Source organism: Microcebus murinus, chromosome 8 (assembly GCF_040939455.1).
Source record: "Microcebus murinus isolate Inina chromosome 8, M.murinus_Inina_mat1.0, whole genome shotgun sequence".
Taxonomy (NCBI): domain Eukaryota; kingdom Metazoa; phylum Chordata; class Mammalia; order Primates; family Cheirogaleidae; genus Microcebus; species Microcebus murinus.
In genome coordinates, this window is record NC_134111.1 from 50,017,630 (window position 1) to 50,044,931 (window position 27,302).

The 27,302-nt window shown below is 40.0% G+C and overlaps 1 protein-coding gene across 2 annotated transcripts; it reads left to right on the forward strand.

Annotated features, from left to right (window-relative positions):
- Nucleotides 1-1,758: 1,758 nt before the first annotated feature.
- CYBRD1 (cytochrome b reductase 1) lies at nucleotides 1,759-26,449 on the forward strand. Of its 2 annotated transcripts, XM_012781926.3 has the most exons (4): nucleotides 1,761-2,061; nucleotides 15,016-15,224; nucleotides 22,081-22,235; nucleotides 22,801-26,449. In XM_012781926.3, the coding sequence occupies exons 1-4, from the start codon at nucleotides 1,869-1,871 to the stop codon at nucleotides 23,102-23,104; spliced, it is 861 nt and encodes a 286-aa protein (XP_012637380.3). In that variant the 5' UTR covers nucleotides 1,761-1,868; the 3' UTR covers nucleotides 23,105-26,449. The 2 variants fall into 2 exon arrangements, with proteins under 2 accessions (XP_075861767.1, XP_012637380.3); XM_076005652.1 differs by lacking the exon at nucleotides 15,016-15,224 and having other exon boundaries at nucleotides 1,759-2,061; nucleotides 22,801-23,058.
- Nucleotides 26,450-27,302: the final 853 nt, after the last annotated feature.

Genomic DNA, 27,302 nt, shown 5'->3' on the forward strand with positions numbered 1-27,302 from the left:
TCTCCTCTCACCCTGCTCTGCTCTGCCTTGTGTCCTGGGAAGCTGACCTGTAATGGATCACACTGACTGCCCTCTGGCTTCTGTTTAGCTTCTGATTGGCCACTGGGGGCCACTGGGGGACCCCAGGCAGAAGATCAGAGGGTAGGAGAGGAAGGTTGGGTTGTTTACCCCTCTTCCCAGTCCTTCTCCCTGTGGGATCCCTGCAGGCTGGTTGCATCCCTCCACTCAAGACCTCTGTCAGACTCCCCTCTCCACACAGTTTTCCCTCTGCATTCCAGTAACCCTCTCCCCTTCAGGCCCGGGGCACTGCACCAGCCTGTGGTTTCCCACATCCTGCCCACAACTTCATATTTAAATAGTCCCGTTCATTATTAAATTACCCAATTGGAATGTGCCATCTGTTTTCTGCCAGCATGCTGTTTGATATACTCAGTCCCATTAATCCTCTGACAAATGTTTATCAAGTAACTACTACATGCCAAGGAAAAATAAAACAATCAATTGGACAGTTAATGCCGTCAAGGGGGCAGTCTGGAGAGTGGAGACAGCCACAGGTCATTATAGCACATCTTAATAAGTGACTCCGAGAGGCATTGGAGGCAGAGGTGGGTGGGTGGAAAAGGGGCATGGGCAGACTGAGGGCAGGTTTCTCGGTGGAGAAGGGGTCAGGCAAATTTCGAGGCAGGGGCTGCCCGAGAAGTTCACAGCCAAGGACATCCAGGACCAGTCAGGTTGTGGTAAGGGATTAGAGTGGAGGGCTAGGCTGGGGCCAGATCAAAGAAAGCCTCCTACTGAGGAAAGGGCTCCTTCTTTTCTATTTGCTCACTCTGCCCACCAACAGAAGAATAATGACACAGGTGAAGTCTGCGGCCTCTTACTCTTAGCCCTTAATCCTGCCCCTCCACCGGCACTTGACACTCCTACTTCCTTGGCCACACCTAACTCCTCTTTTGAAAATCACCCTCATACACTAATTGCTCATTCTGAGGTCTTTCAAGATGGCAACAAGGCAATATGGTAAACTAGTCTTCATAGATGAGCTACAGAGGAGGGCTAGAAGTTTACGTTCCCAGATGCACTCTGGAATCCTTTTCTGTGATAGCAATAAATATCGCTGACACTGTTTTTGGCTGGTGGAGAATAGTTACACTATAATGTTGGAACAAAGGCAGGCAGCGAGCTCCATTTCATCACGGCGGGGCTTTAGTTCAAATTGGTTTGGGAGGGTGGGCACCTTTAAAATCCGTTTTATCACGCTATACAGGCAAGTCCAGGGGCCAGGAGGTGCCTGTCTTCCCTCTTTCCACAGCAAACTGCAAGTAATCTCATTTCTAAATAAGGCCAAGCCCCCTGTTGCCCACATCACCACCCTACATGTTCCTCGTTGCTTCCTTGCTCAGAGACAGCCAAACCTCTAGGACTGCGGCTACGGAGGCTCTATTAATTAAAACTGCACACAAAAGCCCATCCAGGGGATCCCTCTCTTCTGTTAAGCAAGAGCGCACACCACTGCCCTACTTAGGCACCCCACAAAGAGATGCGGGAAGAGTTTAAAGAAAGTGGTGGGTCTGAAATCCTCCCAGCTCTCTTTGAACAACCAACTGGATCGGTTACCGCAGCCCTCTGCGAGCTTGGCAGCGAGAGCTCCCGGCCGTGTGATCCCGGGGGTGGGGCCCATTTCCGAGCGGGGCCCGCTGCCCACCCCCAGGAGGCCCCACATCCAGGGCTGCGGCCGAGAAGTCCCTCCCCGCAGGCGGAGACAGCTTCAAGAAGTCGACGCCCGGGTCCCGCCGCCGGGCCAGTACCCAGAGGCTGCGGCCGCCTCGCCGAGTTCCTGCGGCCGCCGCGGCGCGGGGTATGGGGCTCTGATGGCCATGGACGGCTACAAGCACTTCCTGGTGCTGCTGGTGTCGGCGCTGCTCGTGGGCTTCCTGTCGGTGATCTTCTCCCTCGTCTGGGTCCTCCACTTCCGTGGGGGGCTCGGCTGGGATGGGACCGATCTCGAGTTTAACTGGCACCCGGTGTTCATGGTCACTGGCTTCGTCTTCATCCAGGGCATCGGTACTGCGCACCTCTTGGGGGCGGTGGGGAGGGCGGCGGGGGCCGAGGGTCCTCCACGGAGCTCCAGCCGAGCGGGGCCGGTGCGGGAGCAGCGCGGTGGGGAGGGCGGCGGGCGCGGCGGGCGGGGCCGGGCAGAGCTGCGCTTTGGGCGGACCGCGGCGAGTGTGGAGTCGCGGCCGGGGGCGCGGTGGGGACGCGCAGCGCGGGGCGCTGGGCGCAGCGCGGGGAGCGGATCGCGGCCGGCCCCACCTGCTGAACTCTTTGCAGCGAGTGGCTAGGACGCATTTCGGGCTCCCCGAGACCCCAGCGAGGCGAGTGGCTGCAGATGCGAGAGCCGCGCTGGGGCAGCCCAGTGGCCCGGGAAAGCCGCCCGCAGCTTGCGCAATCGGGGCGCGGAACATCCTTTAGGCGAGGCCTTTCGCCAACCCTGCTTGCAGGCTGCGAATTGGGAGGGGAAGGCGGCGGGGACAAAAGGAGGGGCGAGAATTTGCTGCTTCTTGAAACATTCCCGGCCCCGGGTGCAGCGGCCGGTCAGCCGCGGGTGCCACTGCTCGTGCAGCGTTAAACTCGCCGAGCCCGGGGGGCTGCCGGGACTCAGAAGGGTGTTTCGCTGCCCGGAGCAGCCATGGACGGTCTTGAGCCCAACTTGTTTCGGTGGCGGCCGACCGGCGACACTTCCCGTGCGGAGCTTTCCGTTGGGCGCCGCGCCCGACGCTTGCCTCTGCTCCGGGCCGAGCCAGGCCCGCCGAGCCCGCCGCCCCGGCCTGTCTTCTCGGGGGTGCGGCTGGCGCGGAGCACGGGCTCAGTCGCTGGCAGTGTTTATTGTCGTCGTGGGTGCCTCCCAGTGTCCAGACAGTTTCCTTCATTTGCTGTGTGGCTGAAGGGAACCTCTAGCTAGTGGGCAGGCACTGTTTATTACTTGTAACCACTTTCTGAAAAGAGAAGTCAAGGCCTTCACGCAATAGAAAGTGGTGGATTGGGGTTTTGTCGCAGAAAGTGATCCAGCGGAGTAGAAAGGGTTCGGAAAGAGGTGCCCACTGGCTGAACCCTCTAGCCTTGCCTCTGAGCAGGCTGCCTTTTCTTCAATATTTAACTCCCCACAAACAAGCGATCAAAAAAAAGAAAAAAAAAAAAGCTGACCCAAAATATAACAAAAACAACAAAAGAGCCCAACGCTAACCTTATTCCTAAAGAAAAGTGGTTTTTCCCCCCTCTGTTTATTTTAAACTTGTGCTAGAGCCTTCGTAAATGTGACCAGAATTCTCCCACTCTGGGATGTACTGGAAGATTTTACTCAACCGTTGGAAGGCCTCCCTGGTATGAGATTGGCATCCGATATGAGTACCACTGGCCATCTAAGTCGTTTCGTTGCATAATTCCCATCTGTTTTGCCACTACGCTATGATGAGAAAAACATTCTCAAGTTCCAAAGTGGCTGTCACCAGAAGCACTCTTCTTCATGGGGGAGTCCTTACGTTTGGCCAGAGCTGTCAATACCTTCTGTGGACTCAAGTGGTAGGACCAGTTTCTTCCCTTCGGTCTGACTCCTCAGAGCAGCTCCTAATACCAAGAAACTTTTCAGAGGTCTTAGAATATCTTCTCATAATGGAAGGTACAGGAAACACAAGTGATAATACTTGTTCCCTGACCTGGCAAAGAGTAGAAAAAGTCACAATGGCTAACATTTATTGAGTGCTTTCTGTGTCCACTAAGTGCATTATCTCACAGGTGTAACAGGAGTAAACTGAAGCAGAGAGGAGTTAAGTAACTTACCTACTACCCACGGAAGTTGTTTAAATCTTTTCAGTGACCTTAATTTCAAAGTTCATTTCTCTGTTTTTATGGCACTATGCTTATTTTCTGCAAAATCTTGTTTTTAGAGAATCAAAAATCTTCATCTAAAATATGCTTTGAAACTCTATATTCATGTTATATGCCATTACACAGTTTTTCTAAAAGATTTTCTAATTTTCTCTTAACTTTGTACTTAATCTGTTTATGCTTACTTTGGACAAAAATATGTATATGTATATTTTGGAACTTTTCATCTGCTGCTTTTACGAAAACTTTGTGTTCTTTAGATTTAGTTACTGTATTTGTGTTAACATTCCAGTGTTTGTCCTGTCAACATTAGCCATTCTGTTTACTGTTTGGATCCTAGATTTGCAAAGCACTTCAATCACATAATGCATTTAGTTGACATAAGCATAAACGTTTTCATACATGTAGACACACACATAGTTCTCCCCAATTCTTCCATATCTTGCCCCACCCACATGAACTCTTCACTCCAAGCTGTAGTAGGAAGTCTTCAGTGCAAGGAGGGGGAGTAAATAGACTCAAACTCCATGAGCCATGAGGGAAACACATGTTACAGAGTAGCCATGTTATAACAGGATTTTTTACTGCATAATTGCTGCAAGGAGGAAAATTTTAGGCCATGAGATTTTAGATCTCTAATAATGAACATGGGCCGGGGGCGGTGGCTCACGCCTATAATCCTAGTACTCTGGGAGGCCGAGGCAGGTGTATCATTTGAACTCAGGAGTTTGAGACCAGCCTAAGCAAGAGTGAGACCCTGCCTCTACTAAAAAAAAATAGAAAGAAATTAGCTGAACAACTAAAAATATATAGAAAAAATTAGCCAGGCACGGTGGTACATGCCTATAGTCCCAGCTACTCAGGAGCCTGAGACAGTAAGATTGCTTGAGCCCAGGAGTTTGAGGTTGCTGTGAGCTAGGCTGATGCCACAGCACTCTAGCCAGGGCAACAGAGTAAGACTCTGTCTCAAAAAATTAAATAAATAAATAATAATAATGAACATGATGTAATGGAGTTTTTCCCTTCTGTAATACACAAATATTTAGAGATCACTATAAGCATAAAGTACTTTACAAACGCAATCTGCAAATAGTAAGCAGTATTTGAAACTATGTGAGAACAACTTTGAGTCCTTTGAGACACCTTTGAGCAGTAAGCTCTGAAAAAACAAGGCTAACACAGAAGTTATGAAATAAGTCTCTCTCTCTCTCTCTCTCTCTTTCTCCCCCTCCCCCCTTCACTCTCCACCCTCCTCATGAACTGCAAGCAAATTTTTGAAAAATGTATAGATGTATTCTAAAATAAAGTATAACAGATTATGGGGAATCTAAAACTAAAACAAAATTTTAAACTAGTGGGAAATCTAACAAACTCTGACATGAATTGAGGAAGAGTTTAGAAGTGGCTTTGTGCTTCTCTGAAAGGAATGTTTCCCATGAAATAAGTATACTGCCGAGAAATCAGAGAAACAAACCTTGAAAAGAAGGCCACAGAATAGACTGAAACAAATTAATGCTCTCAAAGTGGCAGTTGACATTTTAAAAGGTTCAGCAAGGTGGAATCTGTTCTTTAGTGAAAGGTAGGAAATTCAGGTGTCTGAATTTAGCGAAAAGAAGTCTTGGAAATTCTATACTCCTTACTTTCCCACATGTAGAACTCTTTGTATTGTATAAACTGAAAGGAGAGAAATTAAATAGTTTAATGATTTTGTTAGAGGATATAACTACATTTAAGCAACCTTTAGAAGACTAACAGAAATTAAGAGCAGTTCCTAAAAGGCCGTTAAATGTATCTAAAAGTGACTAAATTCCAAGATCTCCTAAATATACAACTTTAAAAGGCTCTTGTGGTGAAACCTGGCAATGAAGATAATGGAGACCCAAATGGAGATAATGGTGCCCCAAATACCTACTCCAAACCAGGCCTTGGGGACACCACTAATAACAAAACTTATTGATCTTAGAGAAATGAGGGTTTTTACAAAGCGTAAAGAGAGAACTCAAAGTAATTGTGTGTCCAAAAACATAAAAAGGATTTCCAAAACACATTTTTGTTATAAATAAATGCATATGGATATTTTAGTAATGTAACTCATAAAAATGTTTTAGATATGATTGTTTTGCTCACCGCTATTAATATATCCTTAGCACCTATGATAACACCTAGAACTGGCACATGGTACACCAATAAATGGTTGTCGAATGAATGAGTGACTACTTCTGTACCATCATTAAATTGTTAGTAAAAAAAAAAAATGCAATTTTACAGCCACTCCTTTGTGACGATGATAATCACATCTAAAGTAAATGTGTCTTCCCTTCAGGTTCTCCTGTTCAGATAGTTTAGAAGCCCTGGTTTAGTCAACCTTGGGGAAGAATGGACATTGTATTGCCCTGGAAGTGCACCTGTGTTTCAGGGGCACCTTAGAATGTTACTGCATAAGTATGGTCCCTGCCTCCTCTTGCCTTCTTCAATTCTTCCTCCCTTCTTCTTGTATCACTGAGTTTCTTCCCCCACTGGATTATTTCCAGCATGCTATAATTTCTATCATCTTAAAAAGAAACCACTCTCGACCCTGTATGCCCCACCAACTACTTGCCTAATTCTCTACTTGCCTTACCACATAACTTTTTGAAATATTTCTCAATATCAGAAGTTTCCAGTTCCTTTCCTCCTTTTCTCTCCAGTTAGGCTTTCACCTCCCCCTCTGCCAAAATTGCTCTTAAGGAAGTAACCAATGGCCACCATGTTGGGTCAATTCTCAGTCCTCTTCTCGCTGGACTGGAAGGCAGCATTTGACATAAGTGACCCCTCACTCCTCCTTGGTACATTTTCTGCACTTGGCTTCTCTTTCTTCACTCATTTGGTCTGTGATCTCATCCAGTCTCTTGGCTTTAAGTGCTATGTATACACTTATCCCTCCCATATTTATATACTCAACCCAGTCTGTCTTATGAACTCCAGACACAAATATCCATCTGCCTACTCAGACTCTCTACTTGGATGTCAAGTAGACATGTCCAGATCTCAACGCTTGATCTTGCTCCTGCCTGCAAGACCACTCCTCGCATAGGCTCCACCGACTCAGTAAATGGCAACTTTACCTGTCTAGGTGTTCAGGACAAAATTCTATTAATACAGTCATCCTTGATTCTTCCCTTTCCTACTTCTCATCCATTCCATCAGAAAATCTTTTGGACTCCAGATTCAAAATACAGTATTATCCAAATTCTGACCATTATTTATTAATTTATTGTCTGTCTTCTCCTTCTAGAATGTAATCTCCCTGAGGGGTAGGGATCTTGTCTGTTTTCTTTATTGCTGTATCCACAGCATTACCTAGCATGTGATAGGCATTCAGTAAATATTTACTAAATTAATGCAAGTTTGGTCAATGCAGGTTTCTCACCTACAAGGATCAAGTGTACAAAGTAAATAGGTGAATTGGATTGGGTGTATACCACCCACCAGGGTGTCTTCCTGGATTCAACAAAACATTCAGACATGAGAAACTACGGAGACCACACTGGGCACCAGTCTACTCAGGACAGAGGACGGGAGAGAGAGAGCTTGCTGGCAGGGCAGTGTCGGACATTCCCTGCCAGGGGGCATCCTTGCAGCAGCAGTCTACATAGCCCTCAATAAGCTATCCTCTCCCCAGGTGACAGCTCAGGCACCAGGAGATGAGATCCATACTGGCGCCATCAGAGCTTAATGCCCCCATGCCCCATAGGAACATGCCCCATAGGAACATCTCTTGTAATACTCTATAGTCCTAGTTTCTATGATCCTTGCAAAGGATATGTAGTTGACTAGTGTCTGCCAAAAAGATATGTCCAAGCTCTAATCTTTGGTGTACCTGGGAATGTGACCTTATTTGGAAGTAGGGTCTTTGCAGATATAACTAAGGATCTCAAGATGACATAATCCTGAATTTAGGTGGGCCCTAAATCCAATGACTGGTGTCCTTATGAGAAAAAGGAGGAGATTTGAGACATAAAGACACACATTTGGGAAGGCTATGTGAAGACAGGGGCAGAGATTGGAATGGAACACCAAGAATTGCCAGCAGACACCAGAAGTTAGAAGGGTGATATGAAATGGTTTCTCCTACAGAGCTTCCAGAAGGAACCAATCCTGCCTAACATCTTGATTTTGGATTTCTGGCCTGCAGAACTGAGAGAGAATAAACTTGTTGTTTTAAGCCACTAGGTTTCTGGTAATTTGTTATACTAGACCTAGGAAGTGAATATGGGTAGAATAGTTACCACTGGAAATAGTTTCCAAACTATTGACATTTTCATTAGCTATTTATAGATTTTTAAAATCTTTTCTCCCAGTCCAGACACAGTTTATCAATCGGGTCATTTTATTATATATATAGTGTTGCCTAGTAACATTAGTGACAAACCACTTTATCTGTTACTAGGACAGTTAACCAAAGATCAGATCTTCATGCAGCAGAGTAAATTAATAATTCAAGAGACAGGAACTGTAGGGTATTGGCAAAACAGGAAACTTTTTCTTAGCTCTAGTGGATTGTGGATATATAGGGATGCCAGATCAAGGTTGCCAGATCTTCCCATTTTCCCAAGAGAATCTAGATTTTTAAAAAACTTGTTCAAACTAAAAGTAAACCAGCCACAAAAACTAAACCAAACCCCTAAAACATTGTGGTGATCAAGCAAAATAACATCTGTGGCCCAAATTCCAGTCCATATCTTCCAGTTTATATGTGACTTCTGTTGGAGTTTTCTGTCTTGACTTTGAGAGGTTTTACATTTTTCCCTTAAAAGGTAGAATATTCTTCCCTTTTAAGAAGGATAGGCAAGAAATTTTTGTTATAACTGTTTTCTTCATATAGAAATTTTCTTAAAAGATCAAACAGCTTTGAAGTGAGTGTGCAGACTTAGTAATTTTCTAAGTTTTGTTGTTGTTCATTCATTCAATTCCTTCATAAATTATTCTATCCATTTAACTAATATACATTTATTAAGCTCTTACTGTATACCAGACACTGTGTAGAACAAATGAGTAAGATGCAGCCCTGTCTGATTCTCTTTGATAGCCATTGTCTACAAGCTGTTTGCATTTGAGTTGTTAGAGATGAGTTATGGTTTTCTTTTTGAAATATAAGTTATACTGATCCTTAAATATTTAGAGCTGGCTGGGACCTTCTGTTCAACTCCTCATTTTAGAGATCAAACATCTGCTCTGGGTCAGACAACCAGGTGATATCAGAGCCAGTACTGTTTCTAATCTGTCATAATATTGATATGAGGCACCAGAAAATACAGCTGATCTTTCTAACAGCACAAACTTTCTGGATATTTGTAAATGTCTAGCCAATTAACTGAATTTTTCCCTTGCATACACATATTTGATACCAAGTAGCTGCCTTTGGGAGGATTTTAATCATTTCAAAGAGATACTTCTAGTGCTAAAATGCAAAAAGAAAAGAAAAGAAACAGAAAAAAAGAAAAAAATCTTCCAAATCATCCAAATCACTTCCTTCATTTTGACTCTCCAGAGGTTTTCGGTTTCATGATATCCACTCTGTGGGACAGTTTGAATGCATGGGCATGTTTCAAAGCTCTGATTCTCTTTGATAGCTACTGCAGGAATCTTTTCAAGAACTCTATTTAAAGAGGATTCTCTGCTTTTTCATTTAAACTTGAGGTCCTTTGGATAGAATCTGGCAAACTCTTGGGTGCACAGGGAAATTATAAAGATTGAGGGAGTTATAAAGATTGATAATCCTGTTCTGAACATTCTACCAAGGAGGGCAAAATAATACTTACTTTATTGAAAGAGTGAAGGGAAGTGTAATGGGCACACCATGTTTAAGTAGAATTTATAAGTGTTTTAAAATTCCAGTGTACTTCAAACTCAATAACTTACTCTTATTTTTCAATTCACTCAAAGCTGTTAAGTGAGTCCAAGTGCACAATACTTTTTACGTATTTGAAAGGACCATTTGATCTTATATTAGCTAATACTTGGCCTAGCAGTATAATTTATCTTGAGTTTTGTGGGGTTTTTTTTTTTTTTTTTTTTTTGGTTTTTTCTTTTAGAGACAGAGTCTCACTGTCGCTCAGGCTGGAGTGCAGTGGCACAATCATAGCTCCCTATAACCTCAAATTCCTGGGCACAAGGAATCCTCCCAGCTCAGCCTCCTGAGTAGCTAGGACTACAGACTCCCACCACTACACCTGGCTAACTTTTGAAAACTTTTTTGTGGAGGAAGATCTCGAATTCCTGGCCTTAAAGTGGTCCTCTCATCTTAGCATCCCAAAGCACTGGGATTACAGGCATGGGCCCCACACGCATGCAGCCTGTTTGAATTTTTGATTTGTGCATTTTGAAAGAGGATCTGTTACACACAAAAAATAAGTATGTAAGGTGATGGATATATTATTTAGCTTTAACCATTTCACAATGATGTTTCAAAACTTCATGTACACTGTAAATATATACAATTTTTACTTGTCAGCTACACCTTAATTTTAAAAAATAATTTTAAAAACAATTAAAAGAGGATTTGCTCATTTGCTGGGAGTACTGAATAAATTGCCATGCTTTATTAAAATTTTTGTTTATTCACACATACTTGCTGAATTCCTACCGTGTGCCAGGCTCTATGCTAAATACTGGGGTGTGATGGTGAACAAGATAGACATGTTCACACTCTTGTGAATCACAACATTTAAATTCAGAAGAACTAGAGTCAAAATGTTTTCCATGTATGGGGACATTTCTCTGTCTCCAAGAACTCATCCTTTGCCACACACACTTTGACAGATCCTAAATTTGCATTACCTACGGTAAGACAGGCTTGGATGTAGAGACGGTTTTGTAATGGTGTATGGATGGAAAGCTGGTGTCAAACTAGAAATTACATCTTGGAGAATGCTGTTTTCACATGTGGCTGAGTTTTGATTATGCAAGTAGGAGCTGAGAAATTTTCTAATAATTAAATTCAAATTCAAGTTACTATATTTTCCACTTCATTGTTTAAAGAATAATTAGTATTGATTCCTCCTCCGTTCCTTTTCTTTCTTTTTCAGTTTATCACACTAACATGTTCCACCACCAATATCTTTTCCTTTTAGAGGATTTAAAATGTGTTTCTCACATATTTGTGTTCCTGTTTCCCCTCATTTTTCTGGGGGAAAATGGAATACCAACCAGAGCCTCCAACAGCAAACCCTTGTTTTGGTCACAAGTAGCTGTTTTGTACCATTTCCCCTTCTTGTGGGCTTGGGAGACCTTTTTCTTCCTTCTCATTGAACCTCAGGAATGGTGTCTAGGTAAGTGCCAAGCCAAAGAAGCAAGAAATATTGAAATTCCACTCTCCAGGCAGTTTTTACAGCTGTTCAGAATAACTTCTTGTTTAAGAAATATGATTTGTTAAGGTTGCCGTTTTCTCCCAAAGTCCACCATATTTCAGTTATTTATACAGTTTTACAAGCATAAAAACAGCTTATGCAAATGTAACATTTTGCAGTTACCTTTCATTTACCCAGAGAGCATTTTGAAGCATAGTCAGCTCTGCAGCAGAGCCTCTCTGTGGCCAGGAGAGATGCTGAGAACTTCCTGTGCTAAAGGTCACACGCCTCACTCATGCGAGAGCCCCTCACCTCTCCCCAGGCTGCCTATTGAGTAGGGGAGACTGATTGGCTATTGGGTGTGCAAGCTTGCGAAAACACTGTTTTAACTTTAAGACTAGGATGAACTCTTTCAACCATAAGAAATTCATATAATAGACCCCCATGTCCTCACCACCCAGATTTAACGAATGTTAAGATTTTTGGCAATGTAAAATTTTATAAGCTAAAACTTAGAGCTGGCAGGAATCAAGGGCGAGGCAGGATGACGCACGGAACTAAAGGGGAGGGCTGGAGTAGGCACAGAACTAAAAGAAGAGATAGGAAAACTCTAAATAGACCTAGGGACTCTCAAACCATAATTGTCTTGCCCATTTAGACCAGAGGTGAGCACCCCTCCTGCTACGGAAACCCCTAAGGGCTTCCTCCTGTAGTAATAGGATAATAATTGGTGTTTCCTTGATGACCCCAAATCATCAATAAAAGGTTAAAATGTGCTCCATTCATGCTACTGCTGGAGAAGGAAGGCTGGTGTGCAGCCAATCTGAGAAACATATGAGTAAATGTAAAAGATTTAAAAATCAAGTTTTGACACTCAAAGGGGATAGAGTTCAGTTTTATGGAAAATTTCCTTTTTCTTTTTGAGATACAATCTTGCTCTGTCACCCCAATACAGTGCAGTGGCATCATCACAGCTCTCTGCAACCTCATACTCCTAGACTCAAGAGATCCTCCTGCCTCAGCCTCCCGAGTAGCTGGGACCACAGGTGTGCACCACAATGCCCAGCTGATTTTTCTGTTTTTAGTCTTACTTTTGCTCAGGCTGGTCTCGAACTCCTACCTCAAGGGATCCTCCTGCCTGGGCCTCCCAGAGTGCTAGGATTACAGGCATGAACCACTCATGGAAAATTTGACTTGGAAAATTGATTCCTCTGCGATGCTCCATAGTATTAGGAAGAGTAAAAAGTCTGCACTGGAAACACAGTCCTCTTTGTTTTTTGGCAACATTTTGTAAAAGTAAACTTTTATTGAAAAACAATAAACATCCAGAAAAGTACCTAAATCAAAGGGGTGTGTTTTTATAACATGAATACACCTGTGGACCCAGATCAATGGTAGGCCCTCCAGAATCCCCCTGGAAATGCTTGTAACATTCCTATCAGTTATGATAATTACTCCTGACTTTCTACATCACAGACGAGTTTCAATTTTGGAATTTTGGATGTAACATGATCCAGGTTGGAGAGAAAATGCTATTATGGTTTATTGTTCATAATTTGCTTTTAAGGTAAATATATCCTGAATATTTCCTCTTCATGTATAGATACTCAAGTTCATTCATCTAAGATTCTTCCACCCTCCCCAGTGGTGCTTGGATGATATGATGGTGACAATGATAACAATAACAATGATAACAACAATAATCATATTAATTTTAAATCACTAGTTCAGGTGGAGCCCGCTACCTAACCTGTCTGCCTCAGCATCCTCCCCTGTACGATACTAATAATAGTTGTACCTTCCTCACAGAATGGAGGTGAGAAATAAAATATAAACATAAAGCATTTAGCATGGTATCTACTACCTAGCAAGGGCTCATGTGTGTGCATGTGCACGTGCACGCACACGTATGTAATAAATGAGACTAAACCAGGAGAAGGGGAGATGTGTTATTAGGTGTTTGTATATTGCACATTTTATTTTACTACTGCCTAATCACACAGATTGCAAAAGGGTCCACTTTGTGGATAAAAGGTCATTGAGGCCGGGTGCGGTGGGTGGTTCACGCCTATAATCCTAGCACTCTGGATGGCCAAGACGGGCGGATTGCTCAAGATCAGGAGTTCAAAACCAGCCTGATGGAGACCCCATCTCTACTAAAAAAATAGAAAGGAATTAGCTGGACAACTAAAAATATATAGAAAAAATTAGCCGATCATGGTGGCACATGCCTGTAGTCCCAGCTACTCAGGAGGCTGAGGCAGTAGGATTGCTTGAGCCCAGGAATTTGAAGTTGCTGTGAGCTAGGCTGATCCCATAGCACTCTAACCCAGGCAACACAGTGAGACTCAGTCTCAAAAAAAAAAAAAAAAAAGGTCATTGAGAATTGGGTAAAGAGGCATTTCATTCCTGGAAAACTAGAGAATTATATAGGGTGTGCCACGGAATGTTCAAAGGAGAAGAAGCAGCACAAGGAGGGGAAACTCCAGTGTTTGAGTTGACATCAATTTGGTTTCTAGATTTTGATTAGTCTGCAGAAAGTGCTTTGTGTTTGTTTATTTTAAAAATACTTATGTGCTGGGCATGGTGGCTCACACCTGTAATCACAGCACTTTGGGAGGCTGAGCTGGGTGGATTGCTTGAGGCCAGGAGTTCGAAGCTACCATGAACTATGATTGTGCCAATGTACTCTAGCCTGGGCAACAGAGTGAGACCCCATCTCTAAAAATAAAAATAAAACATACTGATGGATCTCACATTCACATACACACACACACACACACACACACACACACAAATAAGTAAAACTGATACTCTATATAAGGTCAGTGATTATGTAGATGTCAATTTCCTGATTGTGATATTGTACTACAGTTACTTTAGTTATGTTCCCATTGGGCAATCGTGGGTGAGAAATATATGAAATCTCTGTGTATCTCACAACTGCATGTGAATGTACATGTATCTCAAAATAAGAGTTTAAAAAAATAAGTTCTAGTGTTCTATAGCTGTGGTCCCCACCTGCCAGGCTGCAGACTAGTACCTGTCTGTGGCCTGTTAGGAAGTGGGCTGCACAGCAGGAGGTGAGTGGCAGGGTGAGCAAGCGAATCTTCCTCTGTATTCACAGCGGCTCCCCATCGCTCACATCACTGCGTAAGCTCCGCCTCCTGTCAGATCAGCAGTGGCATTAGATTCTCTTAGGAACGTGAACCCTACTGTAAACTGCACATGTGCGGGATCTAGGTTGCTCACTCCTTATGAGAATCTAATGCCTGATGACCCAAAGTGGAGCTGAGGTGTGAGCCACTGCGCCCAGCCTAAAGTAAGACACTTTTAAGAAGAAAAGTGACAACAGGCGTAAAACAGTATGATTAAGAATTTGGTTTGAATGTAATAAGTTTGAGATATTTGGGAGGCATCTATATAGAGATGTCAAGAAAGCATTGGATTCTGTGGGTCTGTAGTATAGACAGTTCTGGGCTAAAGATGTAAATTTTGGAGTCCCTGCCACGTAGATATCATTTCAGTGGAAGCGTGAATGAAATCGCCCACAGAGAGTGCAGAGGGAGAAAAAGCCCGAGGACTGAGCCTGAGAGGCACCAAGGTTCCTTCACAAGTTGGGAGTGAAGAAAATGCCAGCCCGATGCCCAGAAAGAGCCCCCGAGAGGCAGGAATAACCTGGGGAAGAGGGGAGAAGCAGCAGCAAAGGAAAAGGGTTTCACAAAAGGGAGTGCCCAGTGTGTCTAACTGTTCATTTTGTGTTGATTTAAAAAAAAAAATTCTATCCCCTTTCATCTCTCCATAGCCATCACTGTGTACAGACTGCCATGGACCTGGAAATGCAGCAAGCTCCTGATGAAATCCATCCACGCAGGGTTAAACGCCGTTGCTGCCATTCTTGCCATTATCGCTCTGGTGGCCGTGTTTGAGAACCGCAATTTCAGGAACATTCCCCATCTGTACAGTCTCCATGGCTGGGTTGGACTGATAGTCGTCATATTCTATATCTTGCAGGTCAGTGTCTCAGTGTATTTATCAAAGATAAGACAGGCTGGGCATGGTGGCTCATGCCTGCAATCCTAGCACTCTGGGAGGCTGAGGGGGGAGGATTGCTTGAGGTCAGGAATTTGAGACCAGACTGAGAATGAGAGCCTGTCTCTACAGAAAGTAGAAGAATTCACCGGGTGTGGTGACACATGACAGTAGTATCAACAATTCATGAGGCTGAGGCAGAAGGATTGCTTGAGCCCAGGAGTTTGAGGTTGCTATGAGCTAGGCTGACACCACTACACTCTAGCCAGGACAACAGAGTGAGACTCTATCTCAAAAAAAAAAAAAAAAAAAAGTGAAACAATTCAGAGACTGTAAATGTTTTCTTAGCATTCTTTACATGTGTTTCCATTATAACTATTTCCTCCTAAGGGGGCACCAGAACTATGAATTCACAGAATAATAAGTAAAATAATACACAAATAAGTAAAATATGTAAATAAATAATATATAATAATAATAAAAGATTTCATATACCAAGTATGCCTTTTAATCTGGATTCTCTAAAACCAAGTTATACTCTGCTCTATATCTTAATATGTAAAATTAAGAAATATCTAGAAATTATAAAAAAGAACACTTATTCTAAAATCTATGAATCTCAACTAAAATAGTTCTCAGAGGAATGTAGACTTAAATGCTTTTATTATTTTGAAAGAAAAACTTAAAATACATAAACTGTTCATGTAAACTAAAAGAGAGCAGCAAAAATTTACTTTTCCTTTACACCAGGAAAAGTAAATTGGTAAGGACTCAAAAAATCCATGAATAATGCTATTCATTTTCTATTGCTGCTATGGCAAATTACCACAAACTTGATGGCTTAGCACAACCCAAATTTATTACCCCACAGTTTTTATACAAAAGAAGTCCAGGTTGGCTTGGCTGGTTTCTTTCCTCTGGGTCTAACAAGGCCAAAATCAAGGTATCAGCCCCCCTGGCCTCTGACTGGGAAACTCTGGTGTAGAATCAGCTTCCAAGCTAATTCAGCTTGTTGGCAGAATCCAGGTCCTTGCAATTGTAGGAGTGAAGTCCCTGTTTCCTTGCTGCTGTCAGCTAAGGGTGGCCCTGGACCCTATGGTCCCTTCTCTGCTCCTGTACACTGTTCCCTCTATATCGCTGCTAATATTATGTTTAATATAATTCTGATTTTAAATGCAGTAAGAGTCTTAAACTTTATGGAGAAGAACAAATATCCAAAAATAACCCAGAAAAGTTTGACAAAGAAGTGAAGGGAGACCTGCCTTATTCCAAACAAGTAATTAACACAGGAACAAATACATTCATGGAAAGAATAGAGAGTACAGAACCAGTCCAAGTGTGAATGATAACTTTTTCTGTGACATAATGGTGTTTCAATTTAGTGGAGAAAGAATGCTTATTTAATAAATGCTATTCATTTGGAAGAAAACAATTTGAAACAAAAGGACTTGGTATATCACACAACAGGAAGAAAGGATTTCAGATAGGTTAAAGGTCTAAAGGTAAAAACCAAAGGCAATGAAAAGAAAAAAGAAAATTAAGAAATAGAGTATATAACTTGTTTAGTCTGAGGTAGGGGAAGCCATAAGGTTGACAAGAAATTCAAAAGCCATAAAGGAAAAGAAAGATATATTTGACTGCAAAAAGTTTTTTAAAAATTATATGTGACAAAAGATACCAAAGTCAATAGAAACTGCTCAAAGAGATAAGGGAGCGATCATACGTAATGTGTTAATGGTTAATGTGTTTAATATATAAGCAACCTAAAAATTAATAATAAAAAGGCAACCAATGCTGTGAGCTAGGCTGACGTCACGGCACTTTAGCCCAGGCAACAGAGTGAGACTCTGTCTCAATCAATCAATCAATCAATAAATGGCAACTGAATAGAAAAGTGAACAAAATATTTGAGCAGACAGTTCATAGAAGAAAATTAAATCACCAATAAGCACATGACAAGAGGTTCAACCTCACTAAGGTGTTAGGGAAATGTAAGTTAAAACAATCAAATAGTATTTTTCTCCCATAAGATTGACAAAGGGTGCTCTCATAAACTGCTAGTGAGAAAGTAAATTGTCACCAAATTTGGGGAAAATAGTTTGTTAATATCTGTGGATTTATTTTAACATGCTTACCCCTTCCAACATTGTATTTAAAGCATTTCAAGTATAGACTTATTTTCAACTTCTGAGACCTAGCCTGGGGGGACATTAAAAAAAATAACAAACTATTTATTGTATGTATGTAGAAGTTATGAATAATCATAATAAAATCAACTCCCATGACTCCACATTCAAGCTAATTGGAAAGCATAGGACCTCCACCTACCTACCGAATACCACCTCAATCCCACAATTCCCTACCTACCCCAACCCCTGGAGGTAACCACTCTCCTGGTGTTTTTTCTCATTCTCTGATTTTCTTTATACTTTTACCACATACTGTGACTCAATATATTGTTTTATATATCATATAGTAATTAAATAATATGTTGTTTAATTAAATAATATTGATTAAATACTATGTTGTTTAAATTGGTTAACTAAACAACATGGCATTTAATTTAAAATATTGATTAAATAAATAGTATGTTGTTTAATTAAATAACATGTTTAATTAAAATAACATTGATTAATTTTAAAATGTGTTGTTTAATTAAATAATATTGATTAATTAAATAATATAGTGTTTAATTTTGCTTTTAAACTTATTTTTCCAAGTCAAAGAACTAAGTATAATAATTTTACCTTTTTAATTGAACATTTTTTTAAAAAGGTCTCATACTATATACATTCTATTGCGATTTTTTTTTACTCTACTGATTCAACTATATTGATTGCTCTAGCTATAGTCCATTCATTTTTACCTGTATATTCCACTATATAAATATGGCACAAATTTACTTACTCATTCTCCTGCTATTAGACATTTGCATTATTTTCAATTGTTTTCTGTTACAAACGATGCTGCATTGAACATTTATATACACATATTCTGGTCCTCATATGTAGGGGTTTCTCTGGGCATATAATTAGGAGTGGAATTACATGCTCAACCTAAAAAGATACTGCCAAATTGGTTTCCAAAGTGGTTGACCCCAATTATATTCCTGCCTGCAGTTTGTAAGAGTTCTCATATGTCATGTCTTTGCCAGCCTGCATCTTCTTCAGACTTTTAAATTATTGCCAAATTAGTGGTTCTATAATGATGTCTTCCTGTTTTAATGTTCATGTCACTAGTGTTTTCTAAGAAATAATTGTTCATGTCTTTTGTCCATATAAAAAATAAGTTTGTTTTTCTTTTGTAAGAAAAACAGATTTGTAAGAATTCTGTATTAAATTCCTTATCATTTATGTGTATTGCTATATCTTCTTCCAGTTTGAAGCTTGCATTTTCTCTCTTATTAATAGTTTTTGATAAATAAAAATTCTCAATTTATTTTACTTTATCATTGCAACAATCCCTTCTAAATGAAAAAGTCTCGATTTTATTTATTTATTTATTTAGACACAGTCTCACCCTGTTGCTGGGGCTAGAGTGTCATGGCATCAGCCCAGCTCACAGCAACCTCAAACTGGGCCCAAGCAATCCTACTGCCTCAGCCTCCCAAGTAGCTGGGACTACAGGCATGCACCACCATGCCTGGCTAATTTTTTTTATATATATATTTTTTAGTTGGCCAATTAATTTCTTTCTATTTATAGTAGAGATGGGGTCTCACTCTTGCTCAGGCTGGTTTCGAACTCCTGACATTGAATGATCCTCCCGCCTTAGCCTCCCAGAGTGCTAGGATTACAGGCGTGAGCCACCGTGCCCAGCCATGAAAAAAAGAAATTCTCAATTTTAATGCAACCAAATGAGTTATCTTTTTTCCTCTAAGATGATAATTTTTTGTTTTGTTTTCTTTTGGTGACTTGTTTATGAAATCCTTTTCCACCCTGAGGTCAAAACATTCTCTTATGCTTTCTATTAAAGTTTTGTCTTTGAAAAGTAAGTGATTAATTGATCTAGAATTAACTTTAGTGTATGATGTTGTGATCCAGCTTCTTTTTTGTGGATACGCTGTTCCCCATCACATTTATTGAAGTGTCTCTGCTCTTGCCATTTATCTGCAATGCCAGTTCTGTCATATACAGTCTTTTCCTCTGTGTCCTAGCCAGCAAGGTATAGAATTGAGGAGAATAGAAGTATCAAAGTATATAGAAGTGTAAAGAAGTAAGAAGTATAGAAGTAGAGATAAGAATTCTTAACTTGTTCTTATTTTAAAGAGAATACCTCTAATATCTTATTGCATATAGAAGCTTCTCATTTCCTCTGTCCTTGTTTGTGGAAAGGTTTTGCTTTACTTTTTAAATGAGTATATGTGGAATTTTATAGAATGCTTTTTCTGTATCTGTTGAAATGAACGTTGCTTTTCCTTTTAATTAATTTATTTTTATTGATACATATTAATAATAGTTGTACATATTTGGGGGTACATGTGATATTTTAATGCAAGTATACAATATGTAAGGAACAAATCAGGGTAATTGGGATATCCATCACTTCAGACATTTATCTTTTTTTGTGTTGGGAACATTCTAGTTCTTCTCTTTTAGGTATTTTGAAACATACAACAAATTATTGTTAAATATAATCTCCCTACTGTAAGTTTTTTTTTTCTGTAATATTAGTCAATTATATCAATATATTCTATTTTTAAACTTGGGTGAATTAAAAACATATTTAATTGTCTCAAGATTCTCTTTTGCTCTCTGAAATACCCCAATTTTTTTTCCCTGTTATTTTCTTTGTACTAACTGGGCTTCTCAGTAATATCATTTCACAACTTCATGGCTTTGCTGAATGGGAGGTATTTTGGCCCCAACTTCTCCCGTGTTCAGAACTAGAGAGCAAATAGTGTTTAGAAAGCAGGGTTTGCAGCCAAGGAGACCTCAGTTGAAATTAGGTTCACCCATTTGGTAGCTGGAGACCTTGGACAAGTAATTTAACTCCTCTGGATTTAGTTTGCTCAGTGATAATTTAAGGCTTATGATCCTTCACAAAATCATAAGAATCAAAGCCAAATAATGCATGGGAAGGGTTAGCCCAGGGCTTGCTCACTGGAATGACACAGTCAGCTGTTATTAGAAGTGTAAATCTTGCGGTAGGCTCCTTTAGGACCTGAAGATGGCATTTTTCATCTCTACTGTAGATATAGGAATGCAGGTGTGAGCCACTGTGCCCGGCCTGCTGAAAGAATTTTTTTAATGACGAAAGGAAGATTTAGGGAAGTTAAATTGCTTGGGGATCCGGCAAGCAAATTTCTGATATTGTGTCCGCCTTAAATCATTGAACCTTACAGGATTATAAAAGACATACATGATAAATTATGAAAGAAATGAGAGAAAACAGTAAGAATCTCAGGAATAAAATTGGTCAGGAGAACAGGAATATGAGAAATACATATTTTTATGGGTAAGTCACAGGAAAGATATGGTGACTTACAGAAATATATTTGTGCTAAATCCCTGACAGTCACTTAACCTGAGCCACATTTTCATATAGAAAACACAGCATGGATATCAGGAAGCTTGCCCTTTGATACTAATGGAGTCATTGAAGTTCACCGAAGGCCATTTAGGAATATTCTGAACCACTAAGGGGTAACCCTCTGAACCATTTCTAATATATTCAGGCATTTTGGGTATTAAGCAAACAATAAAATATGTAAACCAGCCTATCACCCGCATTTTTTATTACTTTACATTTATTACCATAAGCTGATTCTGAACGTATGAGAGCTCTGGACCCCTCCTCCTGCCTCCATTCTTCTGCCCCTCCCCCATTAGTCCTTGGAGCTTAATTAAGAAAGATGAACAGTGATGTTAGTGCTTTTTTCCCCATTCTTTTCTCTTCTCATACTTGTTTTGTTAGGGTGATAGATCCTAAGTAGGTACCTGAAAAAAATAGTCCTTTAAACTTAGTAATTCAGCAGCCACTAAGTCATCTTTATTTTCTTGAAGAGAGGAGAATACTTAACTGGCAGGTGCATGGGACAACAAAACAAAACTGTCCAAGTGTAACAGGCTTCAGTTTATTTGGGAATCTTGCTGTCTGCACTGCAAAAATGTATCCCACTAGGGATTTATTTATCAAGGAAATGAAGATAACTGTTCTGCAGAATTCACTTCTTCCTCAGGAAAAAAAATTGTCAACTTCTTTCCACACAGCTTTTTGGGTTGAACTGCCTAAATTGTATGACCTAATGTATGTGGGTTTAGTGATTTAAAAAAAAAATCTCTTACTTCCTTTCCTTCTTGGCAACCTTACGAAATTGATAAAAGCAAACAAGTAAGTACCAGAATGTCCACTACAGCCTTGTTAATGACAGCAAAAAAAATGTAAACAGAAGTGCCCATCAATAGAGAACTGTATAAATAAGTTATTTTACATCCTTAAAATAGAATATTAGCCATTAAAAAGAATAAACTGGATAAACATGTGTTGATAAGAAAAGATCTCCAAGACATACTGTTAAGAGAAAAAAGCAAGATGCAGGATAATATGTATAGTAAGATCCCATTTATACTTTAAAAACATCTATATATAATGTATAATACATATAATATGCATCTATAGGCATAGACATTTTTTGGAAGGATACATGAGAAGGTGGTAATAGTTGTTACATTTAGGTAGTGGAACTGAGGGTGGGGAAGCTTACTTTTCATTTTATGCTCCTTGGTTCTACATGAAAGTTTCTCTCATTTTATACATATTGTTTTTTAGAAAATAATTTAATGTTAGTTGAAACCTAAAATTAAATTATAACCTTTGCAATTTTTTGTGTGTTTAGCTTCTTGTAGGTTTTTCTGTCTTTCTGCTTCCTTGGGCTCCACTTTCTCTCCGAGCATTTTTAATGCCCATACATGTTTATTCTGGACTTCTCCTCTTTGGAACAGTGATTTTAACAGTACTTATGGGAGTGACCGAGAAACTACTTTTTACCCTGTAAGTTGTGTATTCTTCCTGACTATAATACTTAAGCTATAATACGTTAAATACTTGTTCATTGGGAAAATGTAATATAAATGCAGCAAAATCTTTTTAAATATTAAACATTAAAAAATTTGTTTTTAAAACAATTTATTATATTTTACATGTAATATGATACTACTAAAAGCTTAGAAGGACCAAAAAGTCCAACAAATTGTACCACTCTTACAAAACAACTGTTAAAGTTATGCATTCCTTTTCAATCTTTTTGATATGTATGTTTTTATCTTAATTGTAATTAAAGTGTACCTACATTTTTGTTTCATTTTTTTTTCGATTTTTAAGTGATACAGCTGTTATAACTGCTATATTATTTTCATATTTATGATTTTTAACAATTGTATGATATACCACTGGGTGAATTATAGCATAATTTAAATTTCTGCTTAATACCAAGCTTTAAGGAAATTTACATTGAAGCTGTACCATTGTGCATTTTGAGAAGATAAACTTAAGGCTGTTTTGCATGTTGCCTTATTACCCTGTTTGTAATTGAACACACTTTCTGCTTTTTTAATAGGTCGAATCCTCCATACAGTTCATTCCCACCAGAAGGTGTTTTCGCAAATACCCTTGGCCTTCTGACTCTGGTGTTTGGGGCCCTTATTTTTTGGATAGTTACCAGACCACAATGGAAACGCCCTAACGAACCGAATTCTACCCTTCTTCAGCCAAATGGAGGCACTGTAGAGAGAGTGGAAGGCTCCATGGCAACCAGCTATGGCCACAACATGGACAAATCAGATTCAAAATTAAACAATGAAGTAGCAGCAAGGAAAAGAAACTTAGCCCTTGATGAGGCTGTGCAGAGATCCACCATGTAAAATGTTGTAGAGATGTATCAGTATAACTTTACTTCTAAAAACTAGCTCTACAGTTTAGCTTCTCCTATTTAGCCATAAGATAATTGAGCTGCATAGCATCAATATTTTTTTTAATCATAAAGGAAGATTTCTTGAAAGACTGTATTGATTGAGGCCTATGAACTTACATGAATTGGAAAGGATGTGATCAATATGAGTAATAGCAGATATAAATTGTGGTTATGTTACCTCTTTCTTGTTGAGGACCAAATCATCAACACAGTGCCTTGCACAGAACAGGTGCTCAAAACATGTCTACTGGTTGGTTGATAAACTGGCAGCGTCCCTGGCCTCTTGTCATGCAAGACATGTTACTTCCAAGAGCCCAGTAATTTCAGAACCAGGTAGAACCAGTCCTAAAGTTTTAAAATAAGATTATGAATACCTGGGACAGGGTTTAGACCATTTTGCTACATAGATATCATGGTTAGAGTACAGGGAAAAAAAATAGGAAAATAACTGGCTTCTTTCCCCCCTGCCAGCCTTCCATTCCCTCCCCAGCTTGTTTGGGTTTGAATTAGCAACAGAGTTTATATCAGGGTATTTTGGAACAGTGTTTGGGTCATAGGTAGTTGAAGACATCTTCTCTGGTCAGACTTAGAAGATTTTCTAAAACTCAACTTAGTCCCAAGACTTCCCTGCGGTTGGTGTCCTTTTTATGACCCAGATTCTAAACCTCTTAGAATAAAAACATGCCTGAATGCTTCAGCAGCATAAACTGCTCTACAAATCTCAAAGAGCAGTTTTATCTAAGGTTCTTTTCTTATTTTTAAAAGTTCTTACATGGAACTTACTGGGCGCCAGACAATTCTCTAAGTACCTTACAGGCATTAGCTCATTCAGTCCCCAGACACACCTGATAAGGTAGATATGGTTACTGCTCCGTTTTACAGGTGAGAGATCTGAAGCCGGGAGAGGCTAAGAATTCGACCCAAGGTCACACAGCTCATACACAGCGGGACTGAGATTCAAACCCGATCTGGCTCCTCAGTCTGTGACTATAACCACATCACTATGCTATTTTCTGTCTTGTACTAATTTGCCCCTACTTCAACCCACCTCTGAATAAATGTCCATTGGCTAGGGTGGAATGGGGCTATTTAAGGGGTGCTTCTTTCCCTTTGGCTCGATTTCCAGGCAGATTCCCCAGATAACCAAGGAAAAAGGACCACTCATACCTAGAGTAGATCATGGGACCCCTGCCACTGCCAACAAGCCATATCCTGGCTTAATACTCCTTTGAGCTTAAAAATTGTGTCTTGGTGACAGAAAGATTTGGGCAAGCATATCTATAGATTTCTTCTGACTCAAGCAGCTGAAGGAGAGAAAAAAAGAATATCTGCAGCTTTCATGATTAATTGCAATTTTTTTCTTCAGGATCTTAGCTGCCGAATAACTTGGAGTTTAGAGCTAGAAGAGGTCTATCTCATGGTCTGCCCTGCTCTGGGGCAACAGTTAGGGCTCTTCCCACTTTTTGTGGAATTTTGGGGTTATTTTGAGCTTTAGGTTTCTCAGCAGTGGGTTAGAGGTAATGTCTTTTCATGGGTGGAGATCTCTGTCTAGGCTCTGGGCTGACTTAAATTAAAATCTAGAGTAGTGCCTATGCTGAAATGATGCCTTTTGTTTTTTGGTTGATTTTTGGCTTCTCTGCAATCTTAAACTGAAGCATTTGAATGTGGATAAAAACCTTGCAGTTTACACAGAATACACTTAACAGTTTTGGTGCTTAGTGTATTTTCTTTTAGATGACTGGTAATTACTTCCAAAGACTGAATACTAGCTACACTCCATCATATCCCTTAAACTTCGTGGAGAACCATTCAAGATTCCCCTATTATAACGCTATTTTCTTCTTATTTAATTAATTCTATTTCCAAAATTGGTAATAGTGACAGAAGTATCCCCAGTGCCCAGCCCGATGCCTGGCACATACTAGCACAATTAAGTTCAGTGTGAGTAGAGCATGGTACAATCTTGGTGCTAAGTCGAAGGAGTAGTTGCATGGTCACCCACCATTTGAGAAATAGATACTTCATTACATAGAGGTGCACAACATTCCAGGCACTTTGCGGGGGGATAGTGACTGAGCCCCAAGAATTGAGACTCCCATTCCTTTTCCTATAGGCCAACAAAGAGGTTATGAGTGAAAAGTTAATTGTGAATTTGGTACACTTCCATAGCTCCATTGCAAAGTATTTGAGCAGCCCTCATCTCAGCGCTTCATTTTATCTTTTAGGTGGGCTAATGTGAGGGTAAGCTTACAGATATTACAGGAACTTCTTTTCTTTCTTTTTCAGCCTTTAATAAAACAATACATAGTAAAATATATCTAGAAAGCCTTTCTGTTTTAGACTCTTCTTATAATGGGCTTTTTATGCCAGTGTTAATTGTACCTTTATCTTTCAAAAGCTGATACTTCCTACCTAAAGCATCTCCACCAAAAATATCTCATTAAAAAGTCCACAAAGAATAGGGGAGAAGAAAGCTTTAGGTATCAATTCCAAAACAGTGATTGAAACCTCCCCAAATAATTATAGTTTATATCATCTGCATAGATAATCTGGCTTGGTTTACCCCATAATCTAATTTCAGAAAAGAAAGCTTTATTTTAACACTCATCTGAATCGACACTAAAGCCTTTTCTCTCAATGAATGTACTTTTTGAATTAATGTCATCAAAAGTATACAGCTTCCTGTGTTTCTTGTGTCAAACTGAATCCACCCTCCAAAGCACTTTCCTTCCTTTCCTTACGTAGTTTCATTGAAGCTGTGCTGTTTGGAAACAGCATCTCAGATTTTACAGTGAAATGACAAAGAAAGCAATTACACTTTTGAAAGAATACTGACAAGTGTTTTCCATTTTCTAAAGGATGAAATAAAGAGTGTGTCTCATTTTTAATTAGGCTCTTCCCCCTGCTGAGTTGGAAATTCCAGTGCAGACTGATTGACTGCAACTACCCCAATCTGAAAGCACAAGGGAAGAAGTGAAGCTTTATGCTAATTTTATTTCAATATGATGGAATTTTTATCTTGGTATGTCCTTTTTTAATTAATAGATAACTCCAACAGAAAACTGTAACTGCTGTGTCTTATAGGAAAGTATAGAGGAAAGAAAATTATTATTATTTATCCTCCACAAGGTACCTAAAAATCTTACATGAAAAAGATTTCTATCTTTAAATTTGTCATAGCACATTTATGGAAAAATATCAAATATCCTGAATATTTTATAATTTTTTAGGAAGAAATATGCATCTATTTTTTTCTTAACTTTTTATATAGCAATAAAAGTTATTTTGGAAACTCTGTGTGTGTGTTATCAATTTGTCCAGGCTATAAGGTATAGGCATTGTTCTGAAAGTATCTTTCCCATGGTTTCTTATTTGTTTGCTTTTCTGTGGGGATAATTTTTTTTTAAGTACCCTTATTTTTTTTTGTTGAGACAGAGTCTCGCTTTGTTGCCCCAGCTAGAGTGAGTGCCGTGTCATCAGCCTAGCTCACAGCAACCTCAAAGTCGTGGGCTCAAGCAATCATACTTCCTCAGCCTCCCAAGTAGCTGGGACTACAGGCATGCACCACCATGCCCGGCTAATTTTTTTTTTCTATATATGTATTAGTTGGCCAATTAATTTCTTCCTATTTATAGTAGAGACGGGGTCTCGCTCTTGCTCAGGCTGGTTTCGAACTCCTGACCTCAAGCAATCCACCCGCCTTGGTCTCCCAGAATGCTAGGATTACAGGCGTGAGCCACCTCGCCTGGCCTTAAGTACCCTTATTGAAAATGCTATCAGATTTCTCTATAAAGTGTATTCTGATACCATAACTTTTACATTGCTAGAAATATCAGATAACTGTTTCAAAACCGTCAAGGTGTTCCCCTCCATTCAGTGTCTGAATTGGAGTCACACTCTGTAGTGTAGCAGGGTGCCAGAGATGTGGGCAACCCCAGCAGATGCAGTGTAAGTTGGAAAATCATGGAAGAAGAACCTATTACACATGCTAGTTGTTATGGAACTCTGTGTTTATTGTTCTTGAGAAGGTACATAATTTATAATGGATGAATAGGTTTGTTTGTTTGTTTTAATTTTTTGTAGAGATGGGGTCTCACTATGTTGCCCAGGCTGATCTCAAACTCCTGGGCTCAAGCAATCCTTCACCT

Excerpts from the sequence above, each read along its gene's own strand:
- CYBRD1 (XM_012781926.3), top strand. The coding sequence starts at position 1,869 with ATGGCCATGGACGGCTACAAGCACTTCCTGGTGCTGCTGGTGTCGGCG. Across the intron at positions 15,225-22,080 it reads TCATATTCTATATCTTGCAG|CTTCTTGTAGGTTTTTCTGT; the intron begins GTCAGTGTCTCA and ends TTGTGTGTTTAG. Across the intron at positions 22,236-22,800 it reads GAGAAACTACTTTTTACCCT|GTCGAATCCTCCATACAGTT; the intron begins GTAAGTTGTGTA and ends CTTTTTTAATAG.